Source organism: Wolffia australiana, chromosome 19, assembly GCF_029677425.1.
Source record: "Wolffia australiana isolate 7733 chromosome 19, ASM2967742v1".
NCBI lineage: Eukaryota > Viridiplantae > Streptophyta > Magnoliopsida > Alismatales > Araceae > Wolffia > Wolffia australiana.
Window position 1 is genome coordinate 8,393,779 of NC_135853.1, and position 27,470 is coordinate 8,421,248.

General features: G+C 38.2%; 3 protein-coding genes across 4 annotated transcripts; 2 read left to right on the top strand and 1 right to left on the bottom strand.

Moving 5' to 3' along the window:
* Positions 1 to 1,127: 1,127 nt before the first annotated feature.
* Positions 1,128 to 4,940, top strand: LOC144715732 (putative calcium-binding protein CML50). Its single transcript, XM_078590706.1, has 5 exons — positions 1,128 to 1,708; positions 2,688 to 2,734; positions 2,817 to 2,992; positions 4,570 to 4,588; positions 4,711 to 4,940. Exons 1-5 carry the CDS (start codon positions 1,177 to 1,179, stop codon positions 4,813 to 4,815), a joined length of 879 nt encoding a protein of 292 aa, XP_078446832.1. The 5' UTR covers positions 1,128 to 1,176; the 3' UTR covers positions 4,816 to 4,940.
* Positions 4,941 to 12,331: 7,391 nt separating this feature from the next.
* EIF3E (eukaryotic translation initiation factor 3E) lies at positions 12,332 to 17,026 on the top strand. The gene is made up of 8 exons (XM_078590919.1): positions 12,332 to 12,644; positions 13,343 to 13,497; positions 13,570 to 13,797; positions 13,866 to 13,987; positions 14,288 to 14,507; positions 14,786 to 14,928; positions 15,501 to 15,638; positions 16,846 to 17,026. Exons 1-8 carry the CDS (start codon positions 12,428 to 12,430, stop codon positions 16,943 to 16,945), a joined length of 1,323 nt encoding a protein of 440 aa, XP_078447045.1. The 5' UTR covers positions 12,332 to 12,427; the 3' UTR covers positions 16,946 to 17,026.
* Positions 17,027 to 19,950: 2,924 nt separating this feature from the next.
* Positions 19,951 to 25,770, bottom strand: CCDA (cytochrome c biogenesis protein family). Of its 2 annotated transcripts, none has more exons than XM_078590921.1 (12): positions 25,617 to 25,770; positions 25,413 to 25,502; positions 25,263 to 25,321; positions 24,649 to 24,767; positions 24,132 to 24,217; positions 23,996 to 24,027; positions 23,006 to 23,167; positions 22,244 to 22,316; positions 22,048 to 22,148; positions 20,934 to 21,026; positions 20,219 to 20,265; positions 19,951 to 20,126 (listed from the first exon to the last, which is right to left on the bottom strand). In XM_078590921.1, the coding sequence occupies exons 1-12, from the start codon at positions 25,717 to 25,719 to the stop codon at positions 20,051 to 20,053; spliced, it is 1,041 nt and encodes a 346-aa protein (XP_078447047.1). In that variant the 5' UTR covers positions 25,720 to 25,770; the 3' UTR covers positions 19,951 to 20,050. The 2 variants fall into 2 exon arrangements, with proteins under 2 accessions (XP_078447047.1, XP_078447046.1); XM_078590920.1 differs by having other exon boundaries at positions 24,649 to 24,776.
* Positions 25,771 to 27,470: the final 1,700 nt, after the last annotated feature.

The window sequence follows — 27,470 nt, forward strand, 5'->3', positions numbered from 1 at the left end:
AGATTTTTTCTTCCTCATATAACATTCTGGGACGAATGAAACTGGCCTAAATTGGCAATTCATTCAGTTGTCTATGATAGGGTTTTACATTATGTTCACGTTCAAGGGTCAGAGATAATAGATGGCATAAAGGCTTCTCAAAGGATAAATTAGACTAGTTTCCTTCTGCTTCCATACCAAGATCATGACAAATGACTAATGACAGTTTGGATCTGCCCCATCCATCATTTTTTCATGAGCACACAACTAGGTTTTGATAGTCCTGGTCCGGTTCAAAGAACTGAACCTTACCCAAAGTTTGGTACGGTCTTGGTCCGGTCATGTTGACTAGGTAAAGTCACAGAAAAAAGGTAAAAATAAAAAATTTGCATGGACTTATCAATAAAGTAAAAATGAATTGTAAAATAATATATAATCCAACTTAGAAGATGAAAAGAAGAATAAAAGACGAAGAGAAAAAGAAGAAAACAAAATAAAAGAAAATGAAAATGAAGAACAAAAAAAGAAGAAAATAAGAATGAGTAATAAGAAAGGACAATGAAAAGGAACCAGAAGGACATAATAAGAAATAAGAAAACCAAGAGAATGAGGAAGAATAAAAAGAATATGAGGAACAGGGAAACAAAGAATAAAAACAAGAATAGAAAAATAGAAGAAGAAAGAGACAAGAAGAAAAGTAGATTAAAAGAAAGATAAAAGATGAAGAAAAGAAAAAAGAAAAGAGGAAGAAAACATGAAGAAAATCATAAGAAAAGAGGAATAAATAAGACAAGAATAAGAGAAAAGAAGAAAATAATAAGAATAAAATAAAAAGCGAAGAAGAATAAGAAAAATTAGAAAAAAAGAAGAAGACAAGAAAAATAGGAGGAAAAGAAAACGAGCCCTACCAAAAAATCTCCGAAATATCCTATCCGTCCAATCTACACTCGATCCAACGGCAGAGATCCAGCCAGCAAGGCCCCCAAAAGTCCACGCGGCACATCCCAAAAAATCCCAACCGTCCATTTTCCTCATCCACAAATCCAACGGCTCCCCTTCCTCCTCAATTCCGTTGTTGACTATCTCACGCGTTAACGTCTACTTTCTGGCCCCTATAAATACCCCCCCGCGCTTTCTCTCTCTACAAATCTCATTCTCCTCCTCCGCTTTCTCTCTCTAGATCTCTCCGGCGCAGCCATGGCGGGATACCCTCCCGGATCGGGCTACCCTTACGGTGCTCCGCCGCCGAACCCTTACGGTGCTCCGCCGCCGAACCCTTACGGTGCTCCGCCGCCGCAGAACCCTTACGGTGCTCCGCCGCCGCACGCTTACGGTGCTCCGCCGCCGAATCCCTACGGAGCTCCGTCGGCTCCGTCCGATCCCTACGCCGCGAAACCAGGCAAAGAGCACAAATTGCAGGGAGATTACTACGGCGTTCCGTCGGCTCCGTCCGATCCGTACGCGGCGAAGCCGGGAAAGGAGCACAAATTGCAAGGGGGTTATCCCGGTGGAGCGGTATCGCCGTTCGCGGCGCTGGTGCCGAGTAAGTTCGCGCCGGGGACGGATCCGAGCTTGATTGCGTGCTTTCAGGCCGCGGATCAGGATGGGAGCGGGTTGATCGACGATAAGGAGCTGCAGAGGGCGTTGTCTTCGTATAATCAGAGCTTCAGCATTCGCACTGTCCGCCTTCTCATGTACCTCTTCACCGGGACCAACGCCTACAAGATCGGTAATTCCCTCCTTGATGATCTTATTTGGTGGAGCATAGGGTTTTTCCCCCCTTTTTTTTAGCTTCGATTTCATCGTTTTTGTCGTCGTCGTGATTATGATCTTTGTCATCATTATCGTCTGTATTATCATAATCTTTGTCATCATCATACTTATTATTTTTGTCATATTCATTATCATTATCCTCATCATCCTCATCTTTTCTCCTTTTTTTTAGCTTCAATTTCATCGTCTTTATCATCGTCGTGATTATGATAATCTTTAGCTTCAATTTCATAATCTTTGTCATCATCATCCTTATTATTGTTGTCATTATCATTATCATTATCATCGTCATCTTTTCCCCCTTTTTTTTAGCATCAACGTTTCGTCTGTATCATCGTCATGATTGTGATCTGTATCATCATTATCATCTGTATTATCATAATCTTTGTCATCACCATCCTTATTATTTTTGTCATTATCGTTATCACCGTCATCGTCATCTTTTCCCTTTTTTTTAGCTTCAATGTTGTGGTCTGTATCATCGCCATGATTCTGATCTGTATAATTATTGTCATCTGTATTATCATAATCTTTGTCATATTCATTATCATTGTCATCGTTTTCCTCTGCCTCACCGTCGTCCTCCTTATCATTGTCCCATCGTCATCGTCCTCCTTGTAATAGTCATCATGGTCGTCGTCGTCATTGTTATTGTCATCAGCTTTATCATCTCTATCATTGTCATTGTCATCATCAGCATCATCATGATCATCGTCAACATCATCCTCCTCCCTCCTCATCGCCGTCCTCTTCTTCTGTCTTGTCGCATTGTCGTCGTCGTCATTCTCCTCGTAATAGTCATCATGGTGGTCATCATCTTTGTTATTGTCGTCATTTTTATCATGTTATTATCAATATTGTCGTCAGTGTCATCGTCATCATGAATCAACAATTCAAAGTCTTTTTCTTACATTTATGTGGGTGATGCTGTGCAGGACCCAAGGAGTTCACGTCTGTCTTCTACAGCCTGCAGAATTGGAGGGTGATTGCTCGTTTATTTCCTAGTCCTCTGGTGAATTTTTCAATATAATTTTCAGAAACATTGAAATTCGTGTGATGTTCAGGCAAACTTTGAGCGATTCGACCGAGATCGTAGTGGCAGGATCGATGGTAACGAGCTGAGGGATGCGCTGCTCAGCCTTGGTTTCTCCGTCTCCCCGGTTGTCCTCGATCTTCTTGTGTCCAAGTTTGACAGGACGGGGGGTGTGAGCAGAGCCATCGAGTACGATAACTTCATTGAGTAAGCACCTCCCTTTTTCTACTCTCCTCCTTCTCCATCCTTCATCATCATAATTGCTGTCATTGCTGGCCTGCCATCATCATCATCATCATCTTGTGATCATCATCATTATCATCACCATCATCAACCTTCTTCTTCTCCAATTTTTTTCATTTTTATTATTGTCGATTTATACTGATATCTTGAGGGAGAGAGGGAATAGAGAAGAACAGAGAAGATAGAACAGCAAAAGATAGATCTTTTATTAAACAAATCGGTTAAATTTAAATATGCGCCTCTAACAGCTAGTTGTAACGGCTAGTTTGACTAGCCGTTGCTTACCCGATCTGACACTCAAACAGATCGGGTAATAGGTTTGTGGGGCCGATAATCTTCTGGTTATTGGGCCAGTTAGCAATAGGCTTTTCATCCTTATTTAGCCCATTTATTCAACAATCTTCATTCTTATTTTATTAAACAATTTTTTCATTATTATTATCATTACCATCCTCCTCTTTAACCTTGAGAACTCAGCTCACTTGTTCTTCTTCCACTACTTCAACCATCTTCGTCTTCTCCTACTTTCATTATCATAATCATTATCGTCCTCTTCTTCAACCTTAAGATCCAGTTCAATGGTTCTTTTCTCCTACATCAACCTTATTATTATTATTCTATTTCAACATTCATCATTATCATTTTCATCGTCAGTTTCATCGTCATCATCATCACCTTCTTGATCAACCTTCTTCACCGACCTTATTCATTATCATCCTCACCATTTTGACTGTCTTCTCCTACCTCTTCTTCGTCGTCATCCTCTTCATCATTGTTATCAACATTTGTATCCAACCTTCTTCGTCTTCTTATTCTCCTTCTTCATTCTTATCAACCTTTTATATCCAAACTTATTCTTCCTCTTCTTCATCATAATCAGTATCAACCTTCTCCAACGTGGTTCTTCTTCTTCATAATAATCAGTATCAATCTTCTTCTCCAACCTTGTTCTTCATCTTCATCGTTATCAATCTTCTTTTCCAACTTTACCCGCCATCATCATCATCATCATCACTGTTATCAACCTTCCTCTCCAACCTTATTGTTCACCACCATCATCATCACTGTTATCAACCTTCCTCTCCAACCTTATTGTTCATCATCATCATCATCATCACTGTTATCAACCGTCCTCTCCAACCTTATTGTTCATCATCATCATCATCACTGTTATCAACCGTCCTCTCCAACCTTATTGTTCATCATCATCATCATCATCATCATCATCATCATCATCATCACTGTTATCAATCTTCCTCTCCAACCTTAGTGTTCATCATCATCATCATCATCGCTGTTATCAATCTTCCCCTCCAACCTTAGTGTTCATCATCATCATCATCACCATTATCAATCTTCCGCTCCAACCTTATTTTTCATCATCACCATCATCATTATCATCGTATATTTTAAAAAAAATCATTATTATTGTCGTTCACATTGGCGTCTGTATCACTTTCATCATCATCGTCATCATCATCATCATCTTTAACCTCGGGATATCAGCTCACGGGTTCTTCTTCTGGTTTATCTCCGTGCAGGTGCTGCCTCACAGTGAAGGTAAGAGCCATCACCTCGTATATTCTGCCGACATTTTTTTTATTGTTCCAAAAAAAAAAAAATCTTCTGCCGACATTAATGGCCGATCTCGGAGCTTATTCTGATCTGAATCTCTACTGCAGGGATTAACGGAGAAGTTCAAGGAGAGGGACACGTCCTACACGGGGACGGCGACGTTCTCCTACGAGACTTTCATGCTGACCGTCCTACCCTTCCTCATCGCCTAGCTGGTACTTGTTTGCCCTTATCTTTGTTTCTCTTCCCTGCTTTTTTTATGCTTCCTATCGCATGTTTATATGTTGTATCTTCTCCATCTAGCATGATGAAATAAGATGGCATAAACTCTCCTTCATTCATGGCTCATAACATATGACATATGGTCTAAAATCTCCATCATTGATGATGTTATTACATGGTCTAAAGTCTCCTTTGGTCACAATGACATGACATGGTCCTAAATCTCCATCAATGATGGTAATAATGCATGGTCTTTCCTTTGGTCATGATGGCATGATATGGTCCAAAGTCACCATGGTCGGTGATGATATAACATGGTCTAAAATCTTTTTTGGTAATGATGACATAACATGGCCCCAAGTATCCTTCATTATGATGATTTAACATGGTATGAAATCTCCTTTGATCTTGATGATATAATATGGTCTAAATATCCATCGTTTATGATGATACGACATGGAATAAAATCCTCTTCGGTCAGGATGGCTCAATATGGTCTTCAATATCTATCGCCAATGATGATATAAACATGGTCTAAAATCTTCTTTGATCATGATAAGATAATGCGGTCTAAACTCTCCATCTTTCATCATGAGATGGCATTGTCTAAAGTTCAATTGCACATGCTGAAATAACATGGTCTAGTATCTCCACAGCGCATGATAATGTAATTAATGATGACATATCATGATCAAAAGTCACCATTGTTCATGATGGCAGAATATGCTCTTAAATAACCATGGTACATGATGAAATAACATGGTCTAAGCTCTTTACATATGGTCATGATGGCATGATATGCTGTAAACTCTCCATTGTTTCTGATGAAATAATACGGGTCTAAACTCTCCATCGTTCGTGAGGGCATAACATGGGTTTAAAGTCTCCATTGTTCATTATGAAATATCATGTCCTAAAATCTCCATGGCTCATGATGACATAACATGATGATACATTCCAAGATGAGAGTGTTATCTATCCAATTCATGTAATCATAACTTGAACAAAAATGGTAACTTCAATAATCCCAACGAGTCCACTGTAGCACAAAGAGGAGGCATGAGAGGGAGAGAGATGAGAGAAGTTCCCAGGGTGAAGAGGAGAGAACAAGAATGACGAGAGGATGATGAAGGATTGCCGACGAACGGTCGCTTCTCGGCAGGGGGAAGATGACGTGCATGTGAGTATAGGGAAGAAGAATGATGACCGAGATAGTGATAAGAGGGGATGATCGAGAGTGATTTCCTACCAAGCCTCCTCAAAGACACACAACAGTTAATTAATTTGGAGGGCCAATAAAGGTTATTTGGTTGCTGGAGTCGTTAACTAGACTGATACATGGGCCAAGAAAGTCACATGCAAATGGTTTTTTGGATGTCATAAGATATGCTTAAAGTTTAGGGTTATGTAAAAATACCCCACTTAAAATAAATTGGGAAGGCCCTGAGTGAAATTCACGCAAGCTAGAATTGTTCAGGGGCCTTCCCCTTCTTCTCCCCACACTTCTCCATTCTCGATGCGATCGAGACGAATAATGACGGCGATGGAGGTTGAACGGGGCTTATCAATGTGAAGGAGGAGATTGGATGTGCCTAGGACTGCATGTATACTTCTAGAGGTTGTACAACTAAGCAGCTCGACGTGGCTCATTTGAGGATTGGAGACACGGATGCGATCCATGACGAGATGATTTGTTTCAATGTTTTGTTGACGATGTTAAGATTTTGTTCACGTCTTCCGCTATAAATCTTTTGAGTGCTTCATCTAGATCCAGCCTCTTGAACCCAACAAGGACTTCATAATGATATCTCCGTTGAGATGTATCCTCTTATACCGAGGGGAAACAATTCAGTCACGACTAGTCAATCACCTTCGCAAATTTCTTGCTACATTTGTACTATGATGGTTTGGAAGTCCTACAAATATAAACTGGTAGGTCATAGTCAAATAAGTACCCATCCAAAGATTTCTTTACTGTCTCAGATCTAAGGGCCACACACAATTTCGGTAGGAACAACCCAGATAAAAATTTAGGTATAATACCATTCATCGATTTGCTAGGATCGATTGAATGAGCTTTGTTCTTAATATCTCCAAAATAATTGCTAAAAACTAGCCGTACTCCTCATATGAGTGGGACAAGGTAGAAATATTTCGTATGGACATTTCAGTGACCTTCTAAAGTATCCTTTTAATATGAATATTTAGAGAAATTTTTTAAAGAATAGTAATCTCCATATTATGATCTCATCATAATTTAATCATTTGTATCATGTATTAATTATTCGTATCTTCATAAGAAGCATCATACATGCATTATATGAATATATGTTTAAATAAATATTGAACAAGATGTGAAATATGTGATTGACTTGTTAGAAAGATATATTTCTACTCACATATTGATGCTGATTTATGAGTTTTTAATGCCATGATTCTAAACTTTTTTTTTTGGATGTAACAAAAAGTTCACAAAGGTGCTTATCTGGTCAATATGGGAATTTTAACATTGATACAAGACGAGACTAAATCAAGGAAGAATATAACGTTAAATCCATATATGTTACAGTACCCACATTTGTGAAGGTGTTTTTTGATGATTTTTGCCACACATTAATAGTAACTAGAATTATTATTTGGGTTAGGTGGTTTACTATATCCTAAGTCATTCAAAAGACTCACACATACAAAAGATAATATGTACGCGATAACCAATCATTGATTTGTTTAATCATACCCTAATTCATATTCCATGAGAAAGTTCAGATACTAATTCGCATCCTCTAGAGCATGAGGTGTTACATGGCACCCCACAGGCTAGCAATTGAACCTATTGATTGGGTTAAATTAATCTTTGACTAATTAATTTAAAGGTTTTTATATTAATTAGTAAAGATGTTAGAGCCATTAGAAATATTAACTAAACTGATACATGTTTAATAAAGTGATTTTGAGTATTTAAAATGTACACATCTTAGAGTCATTTTATACATCATTTTATTAATTTTATATTTATTTTAATATAAATTCCCCTTCCAGGCACTAATTCTTGAAAGGCTTAAAGGTGACCATCTCTTCTCATTAAAAATTTATCTTGTGTTTGAAGGCCATTTTTATCTCATTTAGAAAATGTTTTGAATTATTATTTCTAATGGCATTAAGCTTAAAGTGCAAAAAAAAAAGAAAAGAAGAACAAACCAAAAAAGGGATTTTTAGTGGCGAGCTGAAGGAGGGAGCATGGCAGCACTCAAGCCAGCTGCCAACTATCAAGTGCACAACACTCAAGCTAAACAGAAGTCGGCAAGCACCGTTGCACAAGGAGTCCCTAATTTCTGGCACACAGAGGCCCACAAAGGCCCAAACAAAAGGCCCATAGAGAGATCAATGCATGCACGCGAGAGATGTTAAGTAATTTCAAATGGTAAAGAAACAAGGTGGTTATATAGTAATGTTTATTTTATATTGATTTGATATGGGATTAATGAGCCCTTTTAAGTTTTAGCTCCACATCGAGCTGGGCCAAGAAGCAACAAAGCAATCATGGCCCAACGGGCCATGATCCTAAGGAATAGAAGAAATTATGATTGGGGTTCAAGCCGACCGAGCCTGAAGCCCGTGTCATGATGAGCTATTTTAAGTAGATAGAAATGATCTCAGCTGTCCAATATCTTTACGAAGAATTGGACGGTGAGATCTGTTTTGTGATATTTAGTTAGTTTTCTTTATTTTTTTGGCTTTCTGATTGGTTCCAGTGAATGACGTGGATAGTTGGGCCAAGTGCTGAGTGAATCAAAGCATGGGTGGCTGACAGGCAGTTGAATGAGTGATGACGTGGAGAAGAAAAGGGTACACCGTAAGAATGGATCCACGACTCAATTTAATTGCAACCGTTGAACCCATTCAAAGGGGGATCAGACGACCAGGGGTAGTGTCATCCTTCCCCTCCTCCTGGCCATCGTTCTCGTTGGCTGGCCGATGGAGGTCAGCAACGACGGGACCGTGGACTGATCCAACAACCCCTAGAAAGATGTTAGATCAAGTCTGATGCATTAGAGGGTCAAGAGACCTCTCTGGATCCCTTTAAGGGACAATTTGAGGGCTAAAATCCCATCCCTTTAAGGGACAATTTGAGGTCTAAAATCCCATCTCACCGCAAGAGAAGAAAAAAAATCAGCGGAAGTTCTTCTTGGAGCTTGGAGTGCTTGGCTTAGTCATGACAGCTCCATCATCACACAAACAGCTCAAGGAAGCATTAGAGAAGAGCTAGGAAGTGAGAAACCTGCACCAGCAAGGAGGAGAAGCGGAGACTGCACATTGAGGCTAGAGGGTGTTGAATGTCATCCCCCCACCCCCATCTTTCAGTTCAAGGTGGATCTGGAAACCTCTTGAGCTCAATTTGGTTTAAATTCAGTAGAAAAACATTATAGATTGGATTCAAATTAGTTTAATCACTTATCAAGATCAATTTGGTCTAGATTCAATATCACAATTTCATTGGGCATTTCATCGCGTATCTAATGTGCATTAAAAAATTCCTTAGTTATTCTTCTTCTTTATCTACTTAAATCTATTACTAATTAAATAACCCTTATACCTCTACTTGTCTTCCCTATCCTTAAAATCTTAGCATACATATACATCTTTTCATCTACTCCAATCCATCACTCAACTCATAATACCCACTTTCTCCTACCTTTATACTACTTCTCTCTTTCATTCGTCCTACGTCTTACTAAACTAAATACTTCTATCAACTAACTACTTACTTATTATTACCATAACTCCCTATTCACTAACTAAATAAAATCTTAATATATATTATCATTATTTCCTACTAATAGTATTTTAGTATTTTATCTACCCAACTAATCTTGTATACTTCTCCCACTACCTACATTAACATCACCGATAACTATTATAAATAATATCTGATATTCTCTCTCTCATATATAGTTCTCTTATCCATTTAATATTTCCTCCACTGACTAACTACTTATGACTTACTATATTCACTATCCTTATCATCATTATTCCTTCTTCTTAACTATTACTAGATTATTAAATTCATCTTTAAAGGCCAGTCCCTGTGGAGATGACCTCACTCCAACTATACATTTGAGTGAGTTTTCTATCTTTTATCAAATTTATTTGATTTAGGCAAATTAAAATCATAATGACAATAAAATTAAATACACAAATCGCCTTCATCAACAGGCCTGGATGGTCACATAAATACTAATTTTGGATGTTGTTAGATATCCTCAACAATTAGAATGTTTTATTCAAATTTCACATTGATTATAAATAGGTGAGGCAATATTTTCATGTGCTTGCACACTCCAAATTTCCCTTCCCCATTTTATTCTCTACCTCGCTCTTAAGTATGTGTTCTCATAAGGCTAGAGTGAGCGGAGATCATCTAAGACTTTAGTAGTGATTTTTGTGGGAAAAAAAGGAGATACAACATTTTTAATATAGTGTGGATATGTTTAGAAATCAGACTCATGCATGTCTCAAAGAAGCCCATTCATGGAACCCGACGAAGTGGAATTTGAGAAAAGGTAACTTTATGTGTGTTCTCTTGTTTAATGGACATGTCACCCTTGGCGCTTTATTCCCTATTCACCTAACCCACGTCCACCTCAATGGTGTGTCTTTCATTAGTTTTGGCATTATATCTAGAGATGCTTCTTGAAGCAGACATTTACTTTGCGTCATGCCTTTGGAGATGCTCTCTGCAATACTTGCCACACCACGAAAGATGATCCTCATAGTAGTTGTTGCCTTTATACCAGACTTCTCGAGATACTTCCTATGTCACATGTAGCCTTCCTTCCATTCCAAGAGCGATCATGGATGTAGAACTCATCCCTGTTCCTGTTGAGTTTCTCAAGAGGGGGCTTATAGTAGCCATCGCTTTCTCGCCATACCACCATAGCTTTTATACGAGGCAGCCATCACCTTCTCACCCAACATTTGGAGACATGATTGTGTTGGGTTGAAGAGTCCTTGATCTGCATGAACATAATGATTCCACATAGTGGAAGACTTGAACGAAATTGTAACTACGTCAACAAAATATTGAAATGAATCACCTCGCTATGAATTGCATCCGTGATTCCTTCGATCCTCAAACAATTCGCGTGGAGCTCCTCATGCGTACAACCTTTAGAAGGATCCACGCGGTCCTCGTCATGTTGCACTAGCAGTATTCACCATTTAAGGATAAAATGAGAAATTGATGATTTATTTTCTAAGCTCTATTTTTATACATTTTATTGATTTTTAAACTAACCCCGCTTGACTCTTTAGAATCAAGTGGACTTCTCACATCTTCTTGGATTTTTATTTGAAAAACAGAACTTAGGTAAATCATCAATTTGAGATACAAATGGTGAATTTGAGATACAAATGGCAAGAAAGTTGATGCGGACCAACTAGTCAGGAGCGATGACTGTTCCAACGTGCAACATTGTCAACTAGAAGTGTAAACCCAGCGTCGAAGACGCCGACAACCAATAAACCACTGTAAGAGGGTCTTGCGTATGCCACGAGGTTCCCAATGACCCAAACGACGGGATAAAGAACGACGTTGTGAACACGGCTACTGCCGCCAGTGCGCACTACCTTGATGGTCCAACCATGGGTGTATCGTGAAGAGTCTCATCCCTCAAGATGATATTCCTATCTATCACTACCCAAACCCTAGCGGTGGAATCACGTTTTGGAGGTACTAACGGAAGTAAAGAACGTGCACAAGGTAAGGTGAGCGTACCTGTAGAGGTGGCATAGAGGCAGGTGGTCAGGCAACACGGGCAGGGAAGGGTAAGCGCGAGCAAATGCGACGGGGCGCGGGCGAGGTATCACATGGCAGATATGATATAAGGCGAGGGCGATAGCTGGAGCGTAACTGGCTGGCGTGGTGCGATGAGGGGCGCGCTTATATCCAAGAAGTGTATAAAAATACAACACAATGATCAAACTGTATAAAAATGGCAAAAAATGGCTATAAACTGTATAAAAATATTTAGAGTGAATAAATCTAGGAGCACTATTTTAGTTCATCCAGATCATTAACCCATTACAGATAAAAAATAACAAACATTAATTCTGGAGTTTCTCTATAACCTTTGGAGTTCTTTATTAATCCTCCTAAAAAAAACAACACACCGATCAAAATTATGGGAAAAAATTGCTAAAAACTGCATACAAATATTTTAGAGTGAATAAATCAAGGAGCACTATTTTAATCGCTCCAGATCATTAACCCATTACAGATAAAAAAGAACAAACATTAATTCTGGAGTTTCTCTATTTCATGTGCAACCCATGTTCTTTATTAATCCTTCTGAGAAAGCAAAGTACAAATGATAATTATTCCTAAAATTTATGTAAAAAATGCATTAAAATATTCTAGAGTGAATAAAACAAGGAACACTAGCTAGAGTGAAACTTTAATAGAAAATAAATAAAATCAATATAAACTATATTTGTTCATTTGAGGATTAGGGTTTCATTCATTCGTTCTTAGTCGTTCTCCGGCGCGTCGTCGCTCTTGCGCTGTTCTCGCAGAAAGATCGAAGCTTTGGCTCGGACCCATCAATGGCGTTGCTCCAGAATTTCGATTTGACCTCGCGCATCGCCACCCACCTCGACCGCCACCTCGTCTTTCCGCTGCTCGAATTTCTTCAGGAACGGCAGCAGTACCCCGACGATGAGATCTTGAAGGCGAAGATCGAGCTCTTGAGCGAGACCAACATGGTCGATTACGCCGGAGACATCCACAAATCCCTCTACCACACCGAGGAGGTGCCCAAAGGTATAATTTCTGTCTGTTGTATGGAGGTAATCTCTCGGAAGAGACACCCATTTTGTGTTCTTTCTCATTTTTGTTTGATTTTTTATTCTATTTCGTCATTTAGACGCGGGTTTCTTCTTTCGAGGATTGCTATAGAAAGAGCAGAAATTAGTATTCGGAAGGAATTTACATTCGCAATTAACTTAAGATTCCTTAATTTATAGAAATAAAGGCGTTTTTTCATGATATTCCTGCAAAGATTTTTATTCAATTTCATCTTTTAGACGCGGGTTTCTTCTTTCGAGGATTGCTATAGAAAGAGCAGAAATTATATTCGGAAGGAATTTACATTCGCTATTAACTTAAGATTCCTTAATTTATAGAAATACCGGGCGTTTTTTCATGATATTCCGCAGAAATTTTTAGTCGATTTCATCTTTTAGACGCGGGTTTCTTCTTTCGAGAATTGCTACAGAAAGAGCAGAAATTAGTACTCGGAAGGAATTTGCAATCCCTTTAATTATAGAAGTACCGGCGTTTTTTCGTGATATTCCTGCAGAGATTTTATTCAATTTCATCTTTTAGACGCGGGTTTCTTCTTTCGGGGATTGCTATAGAGAGAGCAGAAACTAGTATTCTGAAGGAATTTACATTCCTAATTATCATAAGACTCCTTAATTGGTTGAAATGCCGGCGTTTTTTCATGATTTTTCCTGCAGAGATGTTGGAAAGGAGAGCTGAGGTCGTCATGAGGCTAAGATCCCTTGAGGATGCTGCCGCACCTCTTATCTCTTTCCTCCAGAACGCAGCCTTAGTCCAAGAACTTAGAGCCGACAAACAATACAATTTGATGATGTTAAACGACAGATATCAAGTACTTCTTCTTTACTGTTCTCTCATAGTTTCTTCTTCATAATTTAATATTCATGCGATGTTCTTCCTGCAGATTGGTCCGGATCAAATCGAAGCCTTGTATCAGTATGCAAAGTTTCAGTTCGAGTGTGGGAATTACAGTGGTGCTGCGGATTATCTGTACCAGTATCGAACTTTGTGTACTAATAGCGATAGAAGTTTAAGTGCTCTTTGGGGGAAGCTTGCCGCCGAAATTCTGATGCAGAACTGGGATACTGCCCTCGAGGAGTTGAATCGTCTGAAAGAAATTATCGATTCCAAGGTATTTTTTCCTCAAATTCAAGGACTTTTGCGATTGATATCTCATGGTTATTTACATTTAAACTGCAGAACTTTGCCTCGCCTCTCGGTCAGCTGCAAAGCAGGATATGGTTGATGCACTGGAGTTTGTTCATTTTCTTCAACCACGAGAATGGAAGGAATGGGATTATTGATCTGTTTTTCCAAGACAGGTTGGTTCTACTGTTTTAATTTTGATCTTATGGTTGTTTTTCCTTCAATGCGAGTCTAGAATTTTTAATTGGTATAATCCTGAAGTTCTGGTTCCAGGTTATCTTTGCTTCAGATTGAGCAATCATGTATTTAATATTGCGGTGCTTTATTCTCCATTCACTGCTAAATATTTCATATCATTGTATATTTTCTCTAATTATTTCAATTTCCATTTGCTGTGTCCGGGTGAGTCGTACGTGTGAAGTCTTCGTTCTTTAATCGTTGCAACTAAGCAAAAATTATTACATGAAATCATGAAGGTACCTAAATGCTATTCAAACCAATGCTCATCATCTTCTTCGCTATGTTGCAACGGCGGTAATCGTCAATAAGAGGAGGCGAAACATGCTGAAAGAACTAGTTAAAGTCATCCAACAAGAGCAGTGCTCTTTCAAAGACCCGATTACCGAATTTTTGGAGTGCTTGTATATAAATTACGACTTTGATGGAGCGCAAAAGAAGCTACGGGAGTGTGAAATTGTAAGTCCTAAACTATCCAAGAGCTGTTTCTTTGCTCAATGTTTAACGTCCTTTAATGTTGTCTAATGTAAAACTTCGCCGGAATTTTACTTGGCCTTTACCTTAACTTGATAAAGTGGTCTAGTTGGTCCCAATGGTTGCTCATTAAAACAAATATTATCTGACCTTTCTAAATAATGAAAATTGAGAAGAAAACTCTCAGTTAATATCGCTTACAAAATTCTTTTTCCTGCAAAGTATTTTGTTACAATGAATAACGTGCATCGTGTCGACTGTAGGTTATAATGAATGATCCGTTCCTTGGAAAACGAGTGGAAGATGGGGCCTTCTCATCCGTGCCATTGTGGGAGGAATTCCTTGAGAATGCTCGTCTTTTCATTTTCGAGACTTATGGCCGGATTCATCAGCGTATTCACATCGGGTAAGCTCCTAGTTTCTGATTTTGATCTCTTATTTCAGTCATATAACTGACTAGAAACCTTGAAAAACTTGATAACCTCTGATGATCTATGCATTGCGTGAAGGATATTCTTCTTAATGTTTTATTTCCTTTAATTTGAACCATTTTTTCTGTTTTGAGGTAATAATCTCTGATATGTACATCATTTCAACTCTTTTTTGCAATCGAAAATTGTTTAGGCTTTTATACCATCCTTTTTCCTGTTATAAGATAATAATATCTGCGGATGTGTACACCGTGTCAACTATTTCCCCTTAATCTATACTTTTCTTTTACTTTTGTACCATCTTTAACCTGTTCAAGGTAATTATCTCTGATAGTGTTATATAGTACACCCCTTTTTCGTCTCGATCTTACTTTGTACCGTTTTTTTTTCCTGCTTTAAGGTAATAATCTCTGACGATGCATACTTCATTTTAACTATTTTCTTTTTTTTTTGCTTTTACTTTTTTACCACCTTTTAACCGGTTTTGTTTGGTCCGTTGTATTATTTGCAATTTCTGCGGAGCTCTGATGGTCTATTTTTTGAACAGAATGTTAGCTGAGAAGCTACTCATGGATGAGGATGAGGCCAAGAGATGGATCATGAATCTCGTCCGGAGCTCCAAGCTTGATGCCAAGATCGACTTGGCATCTTCTTCCTTAATCATGACTCCTAATCACCTCAACGTGTAAGTCTCTCTCTCTCTCTACAACACTGGGCTTTCCTTATCTCCAATAAGTCAGCCATTCCTTTCTCTCTCTCTAGTTAGCCGTTCTTTGTCTCTCTAATGGATATCCACTTCCTCTCTTTATCATTCCTCAATCAACCATTTCTCTCTCCCCAAAAGATTGGGATTTCTTCATCCCAAATGAGGAAGTGGCCAATTCTACTTGTTAGCCCTTCCCTGTCTCTCTACTGGAGATCCTCTTTTTCTCCTCACTTTCTTCTGAGAAAACTTTCTCTCACTGAAAGATTGACCTTGCCTTCTCATCCCAAGTGAGGCAGTATACTTCAACTTGTTAGCCATTCCCTCTAATGGAAATCCGTTTTGTCCCCTCATCTCTCTCTCTTAGCCCAAATGGGCACCAAAGCTGAAAAAACCCAGAGGTTATTTGTATTCCTCGGAAACCGCCGCCCAAATTACCATTTAATATTTCTTGACCCACAATTGGCCAAACTGAAGTAGCATACTAATTATTCTTGTTAGCCATTCTCACGGTTCCCACTGGCAGTTCTCTGTCTCCTTATCTCTCTCTAATGAACCGTTTCTCTCTCTCTCTCTCTCTAACAGTTTGGCAATAGCCCAAATGAAGTAGCATACTAATTATTCTTGTTAGCCATTCTCATTGTTCCTACTGGCAGTCCTCTGTCTCCTCTTTCTCTAGTGAACCGTTTCTCTCTCTCTCTCTATATATATATATACACATAACAGTTTGGCGATAGCCCAAATGAGGTAGCATACTAATTATTCTTGTCAGTCATCCCCTCTCTTCCCAATGGAAGCCCTGCTTCGTCTCCTTATCTTTCTCTGGTGAACCCTTTTTTTTTTTTCTCTCTCTCTCTCTCTATCAGTTTGGCATTAGCCCAAATGAAGTAGCATACTAATTCTTCTGGTGTTAGTCATCCCCTCGCTTCCCAATGGAAGATCTGCTTCGTCTCCTTATCTTTCTCTAGTGAACCCTTTCTCTCTCTAAAAGCTACTAATTCTTCTTGTTAGTTTTTGCCTCTCTCCTCAATAGAGAGCACCTATCTTGTCTCCTAATATTTCTCAATGAACCCTTTCTCTCTCTCTCTCTCACATCATTCTGTCTGTTCTTTGATCCTACAGTTCATTCCATATGGTTGATACTCATAATCTATATATATTTGTAATATTGGGGTTATTGTGCTTTCAGATACGAGCAGATTATTGAGAACGCAAAGAACCTCAGCATGCGGACATCTGTTCTTGCAAAGAGCGTCCTTGAATTCTCACAGCCTGTGGGCACTCGATGAATCAGATATATCACCTGTCTTACTGTCTATTTTCACTAAAAGTTAGACAACAAGAAGAATTTTGTTTAAGCATTTTTTTTCTATCTTGTTCCTAAGTTTCCAGGGTGGGAGATGATTCTCATTTTCTGTATAGGTGACTAATACGACTTATTTTTCCTTTGTTTTAGATGTAGAGCAAATAAACAGTTAGAGACGGAAAATTGTATTTTTGATCTACAATTGAATAATTTTGTTAAAGAAAGAATAACGAATGAAGGGCTCTGATTGATCATGTAATTAGACCATATAAATTAGTTTCATCATATTTCACGACGTTGGGAAACATAGGCCAAAATGCACAGTTTAAAGTTTATGCAATTATGAACAACAAGCTCATTTGTTTCTTTAAACTGATTCTCTTACATTCATACTGTATTTTAAACAACAATTAGAAGTATATAGTTGAACTCAGTCGAAAGCATCTAGAAATATATTCGAAGGTACTAGCGTATATTCTTAGGAAAAAACTAATCCCTAAACAACTCCAACTTATGAATGCTAACTAATGTTGCTTTTGTTAATTTGGACATTGGGAAGTGAAAATTTAAGTTGTTGTTGACTTCAGAAAATAACAACTCCATGTTTCTCCTAAGATTTATTATTGATTAATCCCACCTTGTAAACTTTTTTTGTTGAAGAAATTCTCTTTTTCCTTTCTCTTACAGACCCTAAATTGAATTCTGTCCAAATTTTCTCTGACTTTCTCTCTCATTCAAGACAAGCCCTAAATGATGCTATCCCAACCTCTTTATGGTATTTCCTTCATTTACCTGTTCATTGGGGGTAGTTTGGTAATTTCCATCTTGAATGACTGCCACAGACACCTTGCGCGGTTATTGGACGGAAATCCAAACTGCTCACTGCTCAAAACTGCCCGAGAGACGACAGGCAAGAGACAGACAATAGAGAGACAAGATATGAGGATAATTGAGAGATATGAGAAATACACATTAGTAAGAGAAATGTTAGATAAATGTTGAGGGATGAGAGATGAAAAATGAGAGGGAGAGAGAAACAAAAAAGAGCCACCCCTGATCGCACAACTGCTCTGTCCAACAGTCCGTTGGTGCGCCGGGCAGATGCTCTATAGGCTGAGCGAAGTGCCGTTCAAAAATTTTAACTGCACAGTGCAATGTAGGCTGATACTAACGATATCCGTATCTGATATCCGTTATCGGATATCATGATATCCGTTTTCTGGAAAAGTCCAAAACGTGTCCGATAACGATAACAGATCAATAGCGGATATTGGTTTAGGGTAGAAAACAGATAAGGATAACGGATATTGTTAAGCAGATGACGATATCAGATACTGATATTGATTGCGGAATGATAAAGTTTTTGACAACCGATAACGTTAAGCCTCTCTCTCTCTCTCTCTCTCTCTCTGTCTCTCGCACTCCTTCCGGCTCTCTCGCTCACCCTCCTGCTCTCCCTCTCTTCCCCTCTCTCTCTCTCTCCAGCTATCGATCTCTCTCACACTCTCTCTCTCTCACGTTCTCCCCCAATCTCTCTCGCTCTCTCTCGCTATCTCTCTCTCCCAGTCGTCTGTCTGTCTAACTGTCGCTTGTTCTCCAGATCTCTTTCTCTCTGGCGATAGAGAGACATACTCTTATTTGATATGTCAATGCTCGTATTCTATAATAATGAATATTAATATGTTATATAAGTAATGTTATTCGATATCTAATATCCGTTCACGATATCGGATATCGAAACAGAAGAATCTCCAAAATTGAGAAACGCTCCCGGATAACGGACACGATAACAGGTAACATACGAAAAAATTATGTTATCCGTTATCGTTATCTGAATGCAGATAACAGATATCGAATACGAAATTATCGATAACGAACGAAAAACGAGACGAAACAATTTCCGATGTCGTTATCCGACATCCAGTTTCGTATTCATTATCTGAACGGTAGCACCCTAGCGCAATGACCACACGACCCCGCGCCAGACGTGATCGGACCATCCCTAGATGGATTTTTATGAGAAAAACTAAAGGAAATAACATGAAGTCTGAGTTAGCTTTCCCCTGTCACATCTTCATCTCTCTCTCCTCTACACTCTTGTTCTCTTCCATCACCCCCTCATGGATCCCTCTCATCTAGATAATGATATTCTAGTTTTTCATCAGTGCATTCCCACTTTCATTTGCTCTATTGAAATCCTAAGTAAATGTCTCAACTATGATGAAACTTTTCATGGTGCCACATGCCAATGACTTTACTTATTACTAAAGTTCAGGGACGCGGACGGGACAATTTTTTCGTCCCGTCCGAGGATACAGACTAATTTTGGGACAAAAATTCGTCCCAGGGACCTCCGGATGGGATGGTTTTCGTCCTGTGGGATGAAAAAACCGTCCGTCCAGAGGTCTCGGACGACGGACAGACGGATGTGGATGAAAAACCCCTGGATTCACATCCGACGGTTGAGATCTTGCCACGTGGCCTCACTATGACAATTTGCATCAAGGCCCCTGTATTTTTTCGCGCCTGCAAACCGACGCCGCTCAGAATTAATTGTATATATGTCCATTTCTATTCTCTCTCCTCCATATTTCCCTTAAAAAACTTAGTAGTATCTATATTAATATGTTAAAAATATAAAATGGGTTTTTTTCATCCAGGACGAATTTCGGAACGAAAATTCGTTCTGGGAGGACTGGACGGCACGAAATACCGTCCCGGTATGATTGGACGGGACGGATTTTTAATTGTTGGACGAGAAACCGTCCCGTCCTTTGTCCCTGAACTTACTCTAGACGTCATACGGGACGAAAATTCGTCCCGTCCCGTCCATCGTCCACGTCCGGGACGATCCGGAACTATACTATCACCCTTCACTAATCTCTCTCTCCTCCAACACAAGGGTGTTAATAGTCTATAAGGCAGGAAAATTAATCTATAATGAAATGTCCCATGGTGCCATTCATTAATTTTCTGTCTTCCACTCTATTTAAAAAAAAAGAAAAACCAATCAATATAATTACTTTCCTTCGAAAGAGGCACGAAGTAATGCAAGGATTTATGAACAATATAGTGGTGAGTTTTATATTTACATTACCATAGAGGCTGGAGGGAAAACCCTGTCTAGAAACGTATATATACCTCCACCGAGGAGAAGGGCACCGCTGCCAAGAGACAAATTTTAATTATGTTATGATTAATTAAAATTTGACGTAAAGAAACGAATAATTTGTTAAGTGCAACGTGAAGATGGTACCTGATAGGATTTATCCATGCTGAGTACTTTCTAAATGAGAGTAAGCTCTGCAGAAGTTCAACAAGCACCGCGATTAAATATAACCAAGGGTCAAGATGATATGGGCTTTTATATAAATTTATTTTGTATCATAAATAGCAGAAATATAACACTAGAATTTTGAGATGATACCTAATAGGTTTATCCATGCTGAGTTCTACCAATATCGCAATAAATGTTAATAAGGTCAAGATGGTATGGACTTTAATGTAACTATTTCTGCCAGAAGTATAACACTAGAAAATAGGTTTAAAGTAAGTATTTTTAGCATCTATGTATCCTGAAAGAAAGTGCAAGCTACATGACTTATATACTTAATTTGTGAGTGAAATCCCGAGTACTTTCACAATGAGAGTAAGCTTTGCAAAATATCAACCATTACCACAATAAACCATAATGAAGCTCAGGATGATAAAGGCTTTTATAAAACTTTATTTCGCATGATTAATCCTGGAGAGAAAGCACTAAAAAATCGGTTTCAATTAAAATTTTTCAACATCTACTAACCCAACAAGAAAGTCAAGCAAAGCAAAAATTCTATTCTTCAGATTTCCATCATAAACTAAACGGTTATTTCTCGAACTGCGAACTCAAAATGGCATAGTTTGGTAATTTCCATGAAATAAGGGCACTGATATCAGTCTTACATTTTCTGACTACAGCAATAGATACTAACCTGCAATGCACCAGCAAAAGAAGCAGCGATGAGAAGGGGAGCAACATAGCCGGTTGTGTAGGACAAAAGAAGACTCCCCCCAATGAAAGGATTCTGTCAAACGAATCAAGTGCTCAAATAACAAATTATAATCACCAATGCATATATAAAACAAAAACTCAAGATTCATGATAAGCAATGCCCTTGTGATTGGATGCCATCCATATTTCTTATATGAAGCGAGGGTACTAAATTAATTTCCCTACATGCGGGTCGAGTTAGGTTATGCCACTTTTCTTCATCTGCCCATCTCCCGGGAAGTAGGGTTCCTCGATTCGCTGATCTGATCAATCTATACTCAAAATTGGATCAATTTGATTGATCTTTTGACCCATAATCGAAGATCTAATCAATTGGATCATTGTTCGACCAAAATGACTCACTTGTAGAAGTGATCAGATCAATTGAATCAATTTACTCAAAATTGGATCAATTTGATCTGATCTAATCAATTGGATCATTGTTCAATCAAAATGGATCAATTGATATAGGTGGGGGACTTCGGTCCGGTTTCCCAGACTTCTGCCACGTAGAACATACTTTGCAGTTTTTTTGCCTTACTTTTGCTTCGTCTTTTTATTTTTATGTTATTTTTATCGATAATATATATTATTAATTTTGGGTTGATCTTCCCTCTTTTCTTCAAAAAAAGAAATATATTGATCTACTGAATACAAATTTCTTGATCTGACCTGATCAGCATCGTGCCTAACTTTGGCCTATCTAATCTTCTTTTTATCTACTCCTCTGAGAAGTTTAACACTTTACAACTGATAAGAACCCTATAATAGATGAGGCTATTGGAAACTACACAACGCATACAACTTAAATGGATTCTGTTTCAGTTAATGCCGATACGTACAACAACATTTTTTTTTTAAAGCATAAATATTAAATGGATTCCGCTTTTTGCATTACCAATCCAAGGAGCAGAATATATATTTTTTTTCTATTCCAGTTTCCATAGTAACACGATCAAACCATCCTAAATTTAGCTAAGTCAATTTTATGAACCACAAATTTACACTGAATTTAAGTCAAAGAATGGTATTAAACTAATGAGAACAAAAATTACCCTTGTTGAAGCCACGTATCCAAGGATTGATGCTAGAACTGGGGTACTACAAGGAGACGCTGCAAGAGCAAACGTGAGCCCCGCCAGGTATGCTTGAACACCTGAGAGCGCTCAGCGAGAAGTAAAAAGAATCCAATGGTCAGATTTTCTTGACCAAGAAAAATAGGAAATGAAAACACGAGGCCATCAAATTTACTTGAAGGAAGGTTCGCTGCTGCCGAACGGGGATCAAAATCACTGAAGAAGGAAGGAAGTTGCAGTTCAAGTATCTGTCACATTGAGAATGAGAAGAAAAACTTTAGTAAATAGGAATAATAAACCTGACACTTTTAACTAGGAATGAAAGGAGAGAATCATTCGGTAAATATATTAATCAATGAAAAATATTTATTCAAGGCCGAGAAAAAAGACTGGGTAATCCTTCAGATACACGAAAGCATAATCTAATTTTTCTCCATTATTTTTTTTTGTAAAAGTATTCCCTCTATAGCAGAGCATTAAAATCAGTTGGATAATGATATATTATTGCACTTGACCGCAAAAATTCCAAGAAAAATAGTACTTTTTATATGGAATAGAGAAAGAAAATGTCAAACAAAGTGCTAGAGATATTCCAATGTCAAGCACTGCAGTGGCACCTCCCAGTAGCCACGAAACAATTAGCGTTTAGAAAGGGAAAAGCTTATACATAGACGACTGGTTAGGGTACCAATTACATAAACAGGCCAACTATGAGCAATACATGAGTAGGAAAAACAATAAAAGGAAGCTAAGTGAATCTAGAGCGTAACCACTCACTCAAGGCCCACTAACAGTTAAACTGTAAAAAATAGGCAATCAGGAAATGGTCAAGCGCCTGTGTTTAACAACTAAGGTTTTCTCCAGTCTCTTTCTTCACTGTTATCAGAAGACCCAATCATTCAAAAATATATTGACAAATAATACTGCCGAAGATTACCTCTAAAAGGTTAAGGCCCATGACGATGGCCAAGCCAGAGGCAGCGATGGGGAGTCCTGCACCGATCTGTCCATATGCCTTCCCCGCAAAAGACGCAGCTATTCCAAGAACAGCTAATGTTGTTGCCAGTCCCAAAGCAAATGCGAGTGAATCTCCGATTACCTGAAATGAACAGAAAGTTTCCATTAATTATGTGACTGATATGGAATAATGTCATAAAATGTTAAATTGAAACAAATGTACATAGTTTGATTCACTTGCAAAGATTTCTCTTCCAGAATTAATACGGGTAGCCAAAAGATAACACAGTTTGAAAATTATAAATAATTTATTTCACTATATATTTGATGTTCTGCTTTTCCCAGAAATATGAATTTTCAAAGCTGAGATGAAAAACTAATAGCAACAGTTGATCCGCTTCATCAGATCCCATGTCAGAGTGATTAACAAACTATTCCTTGGAAACAAGGTTTTAAGGGCTATAATAAAGTTGGAAGGAAAAAAATAGAAATTTTTTTTTTGAAAGAAAGGAAAAAAATAGAAATCTTATTTAGTGATCAGAAACATATGCCAATGTACGGGATAACTTGATCATGTCTGTCATTAATCTATACAATCCTTTTCATAGCAGACACATCTATCATTATTTCAATCAATAAATATTTCATTATACACAGTTCTTCTAATAACAATCGCCTTTGATTCCATTTTCTTGTCTGGCACCTTTCTTGTCTTCGAATTTAGATTATTAAACATTTGAAGATTCACTAGAGCTGAGGTAAGGAGTCTCAGGGCTTGAGGCATGTAAACATCATGTGGTCACATATCTTTTCAGGTGACCGCCTATTTGATTTTCAAAAAAAAAAAACTAAAATTTCAAGTTCAAGTTCAAGTTCTATTTATGCACGGCATCCTTGGAGTTAGTTGATCCCCGAAAAGTAACTCCACCTGAAATTACTAAGAAGTTAAGCTACAGAAAACTCTACTTACCTCAGCTCGGCTTTTTCCTGACCCAAAAGCTCCTACACAAAATTCAACTTTTCGAATGAGAAATGCAGAAAATATTCAATTAAATTAATTATTTCTGACTCGAAAACATGATATATTTAGGGCATTTACCCCGTACCAATGTAGCCAAGGGTTAATGGCAAAACGCTAAGTGTGCAGGGCGAGAGACTTGTGACCAGGCCTGCTCCGAATATAACAACTACACTGATATTGCATCCAGTACAAGAGGGAATGAGAACAAGGCAGTAAAAAAGCGCAAATAAAATACTTGAATTTTGATAATATACAGTGGTCAATGCTGAATTATAAAAGTCAAGAGAAAATATATAAATTTAATCAATCTTTTTTTGAAGAAAATAAATTTAATAGATGCAAATGTTAAAATTCAAAAAATCTAAAGTAGTCGATGATGAGATGTATAGATTCATAAGAAAAAGGATAATATTAATCCATTTAATCGGTGTAAAAAATTAAATTTAAATCACAGAATTTGGTTGATGACAAGATATAGAAATTCATAAGAAAAAATAAAAATTAAATCAATTTAATCAATGAAAATGCACCAATTTAATAATATAAATTGGTCGATGATGAGCAGTAGAAATTCAAAAGAAAGCAATGTAGATATAATCAACCTTGAGATACTCGGGGCTGATAACTGATCTTGAACTGCTTCATTTGCCTGTTGCCCAGCCGAGAACAGAACACCTCCGAGCCAATCTCCTGGAGTCATATCCGCCAACACGGAGAATGTCTGTACATCCTTCGTATATACAAAAAGTCCAGTTACAATAGGAATATCTCCCTTTTTAAACATTAATTTAGTCGATAATTCTAAAAATTCTCTGAAATATATAAAAATTAAGTTAGAGAAGAGAAAGGGACGAAACATCTCCCGTTCTTCACATAGATTTAGTAGATAATTCCTTTAATTCTCTAAAAAATTGGACGCTTAAGTTATAAAAGAAAAATGCATGAAAGATATCCCGGTTTAAATATAGATTTTAATTCCCGATATTCCCTGAAAGATAGGAAAATAAAGTAAAAAAAGAAAAAAAATGGTGAAAGGTCTTTTTTTTAACATTGATTTAGTAGTTGATTACCGAAATTCTTTGAAATACCTCTGAAAGATAGGGAAATTGAGCTTAAAAACAAATTTCACTAAAAAACCTCCCGCTGTTTTAACATCAATGTAGTAGTTAATTCCCGAAATTCCCCCGAAAGATCTCGCGGAGAACACAGAACATACCAGGAGATGAGGCAATGGCGCCGCCTCCACTGCACCCGAAGCAAGAAAAAAACTCCCAACTGAATCCAGACACACAAAAAGATTTCAGATACATCCAAAAAAAATCCAGAAGAGACGATACTTCAACGCCGCAAGAGCAATAAAGGAGACCTGCGCCCAAAGCCGCGAATCCAGCAACAGAGATCGCCTCCGGAGAACTTCCAAAACCCGAAATTTCGCGCCTTTCTTCTTTCCTCGAACCTGAAACAGAGAAATCGATTGGAAACAAGAACCAAGGAAAATTGTTCAAAAAAAAAACGAAAAAAAAACAAAAAACCAAGTAAAATTTCAGAGATTTCAGAGAGAGTAGACTACAGATTGTTCTTGGAAATCTCTTCCATGGGGCTTGAACTCTCCTTCGGCCGAGCTCGAGCGACGTCGTCGAGCTCCAACGGCAGCCAACCGCCTGCAACGCCATAGCTTAGCTCCGTCTTCTTCTTCTTCCTCAGCTCGATTTTCTCAACTATATATAGGCGGTTATTTCTGGGATGCGGTACTCCGCCGGTGACGATATCGGCCTTACTAGATAGAAGTGTGGGCCCCACCATTCTCTTGGGATATTTTTAACCAAAACCCACTAATATTCAAAGCCCAGGGACTTTGAAAAGAGCCTAAATCATCTTGTGAATGCAGTTAGATTATCGTCGTCTCGTCGACAGTGATAATTAGTCATAATTATAAGTATTATCTTCCCCCTGACGAATGACGAGGTTGTTAGAATATATAGGCTGTTATTTCTGGGATGCGGTACTCCGCCGGTGAGGATACCGGCCTTACTAGATAGAAGTGTGGGCCCCACCATTCTCTTGGGATATTTTTAACCAAAACCCACTTATATTCAAAGCCCATGGACTTTGAAAGGAGCCTAAACCCTCCTGCACATGCAGTTCATATTATCAGTGATAATTTTGTCATCGTCATTAGTATCATCTTCTTGCAGATGAATGACGAGGTTGTCAGAATATATAGGCGGTTATTTGTGGCATCGAGTACTCCGCCGGTTGAATGCAGTTATTACTATAACTGTCTCGTCGACAGTGATAATTTTTTCATCATCATTAGTATCATCTTCTTGCAGAAAAATGACGAGGTTGCGAGAATATCTTGGCGGTTATTTCTGGGATCTAGTACTCCGCCGGTTGAATGCAGTTAGTATTATCACTGCCTTGTCGATAGTGACAATTTAGTTCACCGTTCGTATCATCTTCTTGCAGACGAATGACGAGGTTGTGTGAATATATAGGCGGTTATTTCTGGGATCCTGTACTCCGTCAATTAGGATACCGCCTTACGGAATAGAAGTGTGGGCCCCACCATTCTCTGGGGATATTTTTACCAAAACTCACTAATGTTCAAAGCCCAATTCAGGGTCAAAGCCCATGGACTTTGAATAGAGCCTAAATCCTCTTGTGAATGCAGTTACTATCATTGATGTCTCGTTGATAGTGATAATTTAGTCATCATTATTCGTATCATCTTCCCCCAGACGAATGACTAGGATAATGATAATTTTATTTCATCGTCGTCATCATCGTCATCAGCCTGGAAAGGACGAAAGAAGATGCCGCAGATTATTTTAGTTGGTTATCGTCATTGTCATCCTGGCGAGGATGATTGATGGAGGCAATGACAATTAATCATCGTCATTAGGGCTGGTGAACACTAAGTGATGATTTATTCATCAGCATCATCCTCATGCAAACAAATGATGAGGATAATGATAATTGTATTTCATCATTGTCATCATCGTCGGCCTAGAAAGGATGAAAGAAGATAACGATGACGATTTCATTTTGTCATCGTTCTCATGGTGAGGATGAGTAATGGAGACAATGACAATTCATCATCGTTATTTGGGACAGTAAACACTACATGAATGGTGCTACATATTTTCAGATACAACACACTTATGTACATGATTTAATATTTCTTGTGCAGCACCTTTTTCCCTCCACAGACCTAAATACTTTTTTGCAGAAAAAAACTAGGTTCAATAATATTTTCAGGCATGCCCAATAACTTAAAACCATGCTAAACACTTTGGAAATTAAATATCTATATTAAATATCTTCCATTCAACTATTATTTGAATTGGACACCTGATTTCCCGTCATTTGTGTTTAGAAATCATTAACGCCTCAACACATGGAATAATATGATATTAAAGTG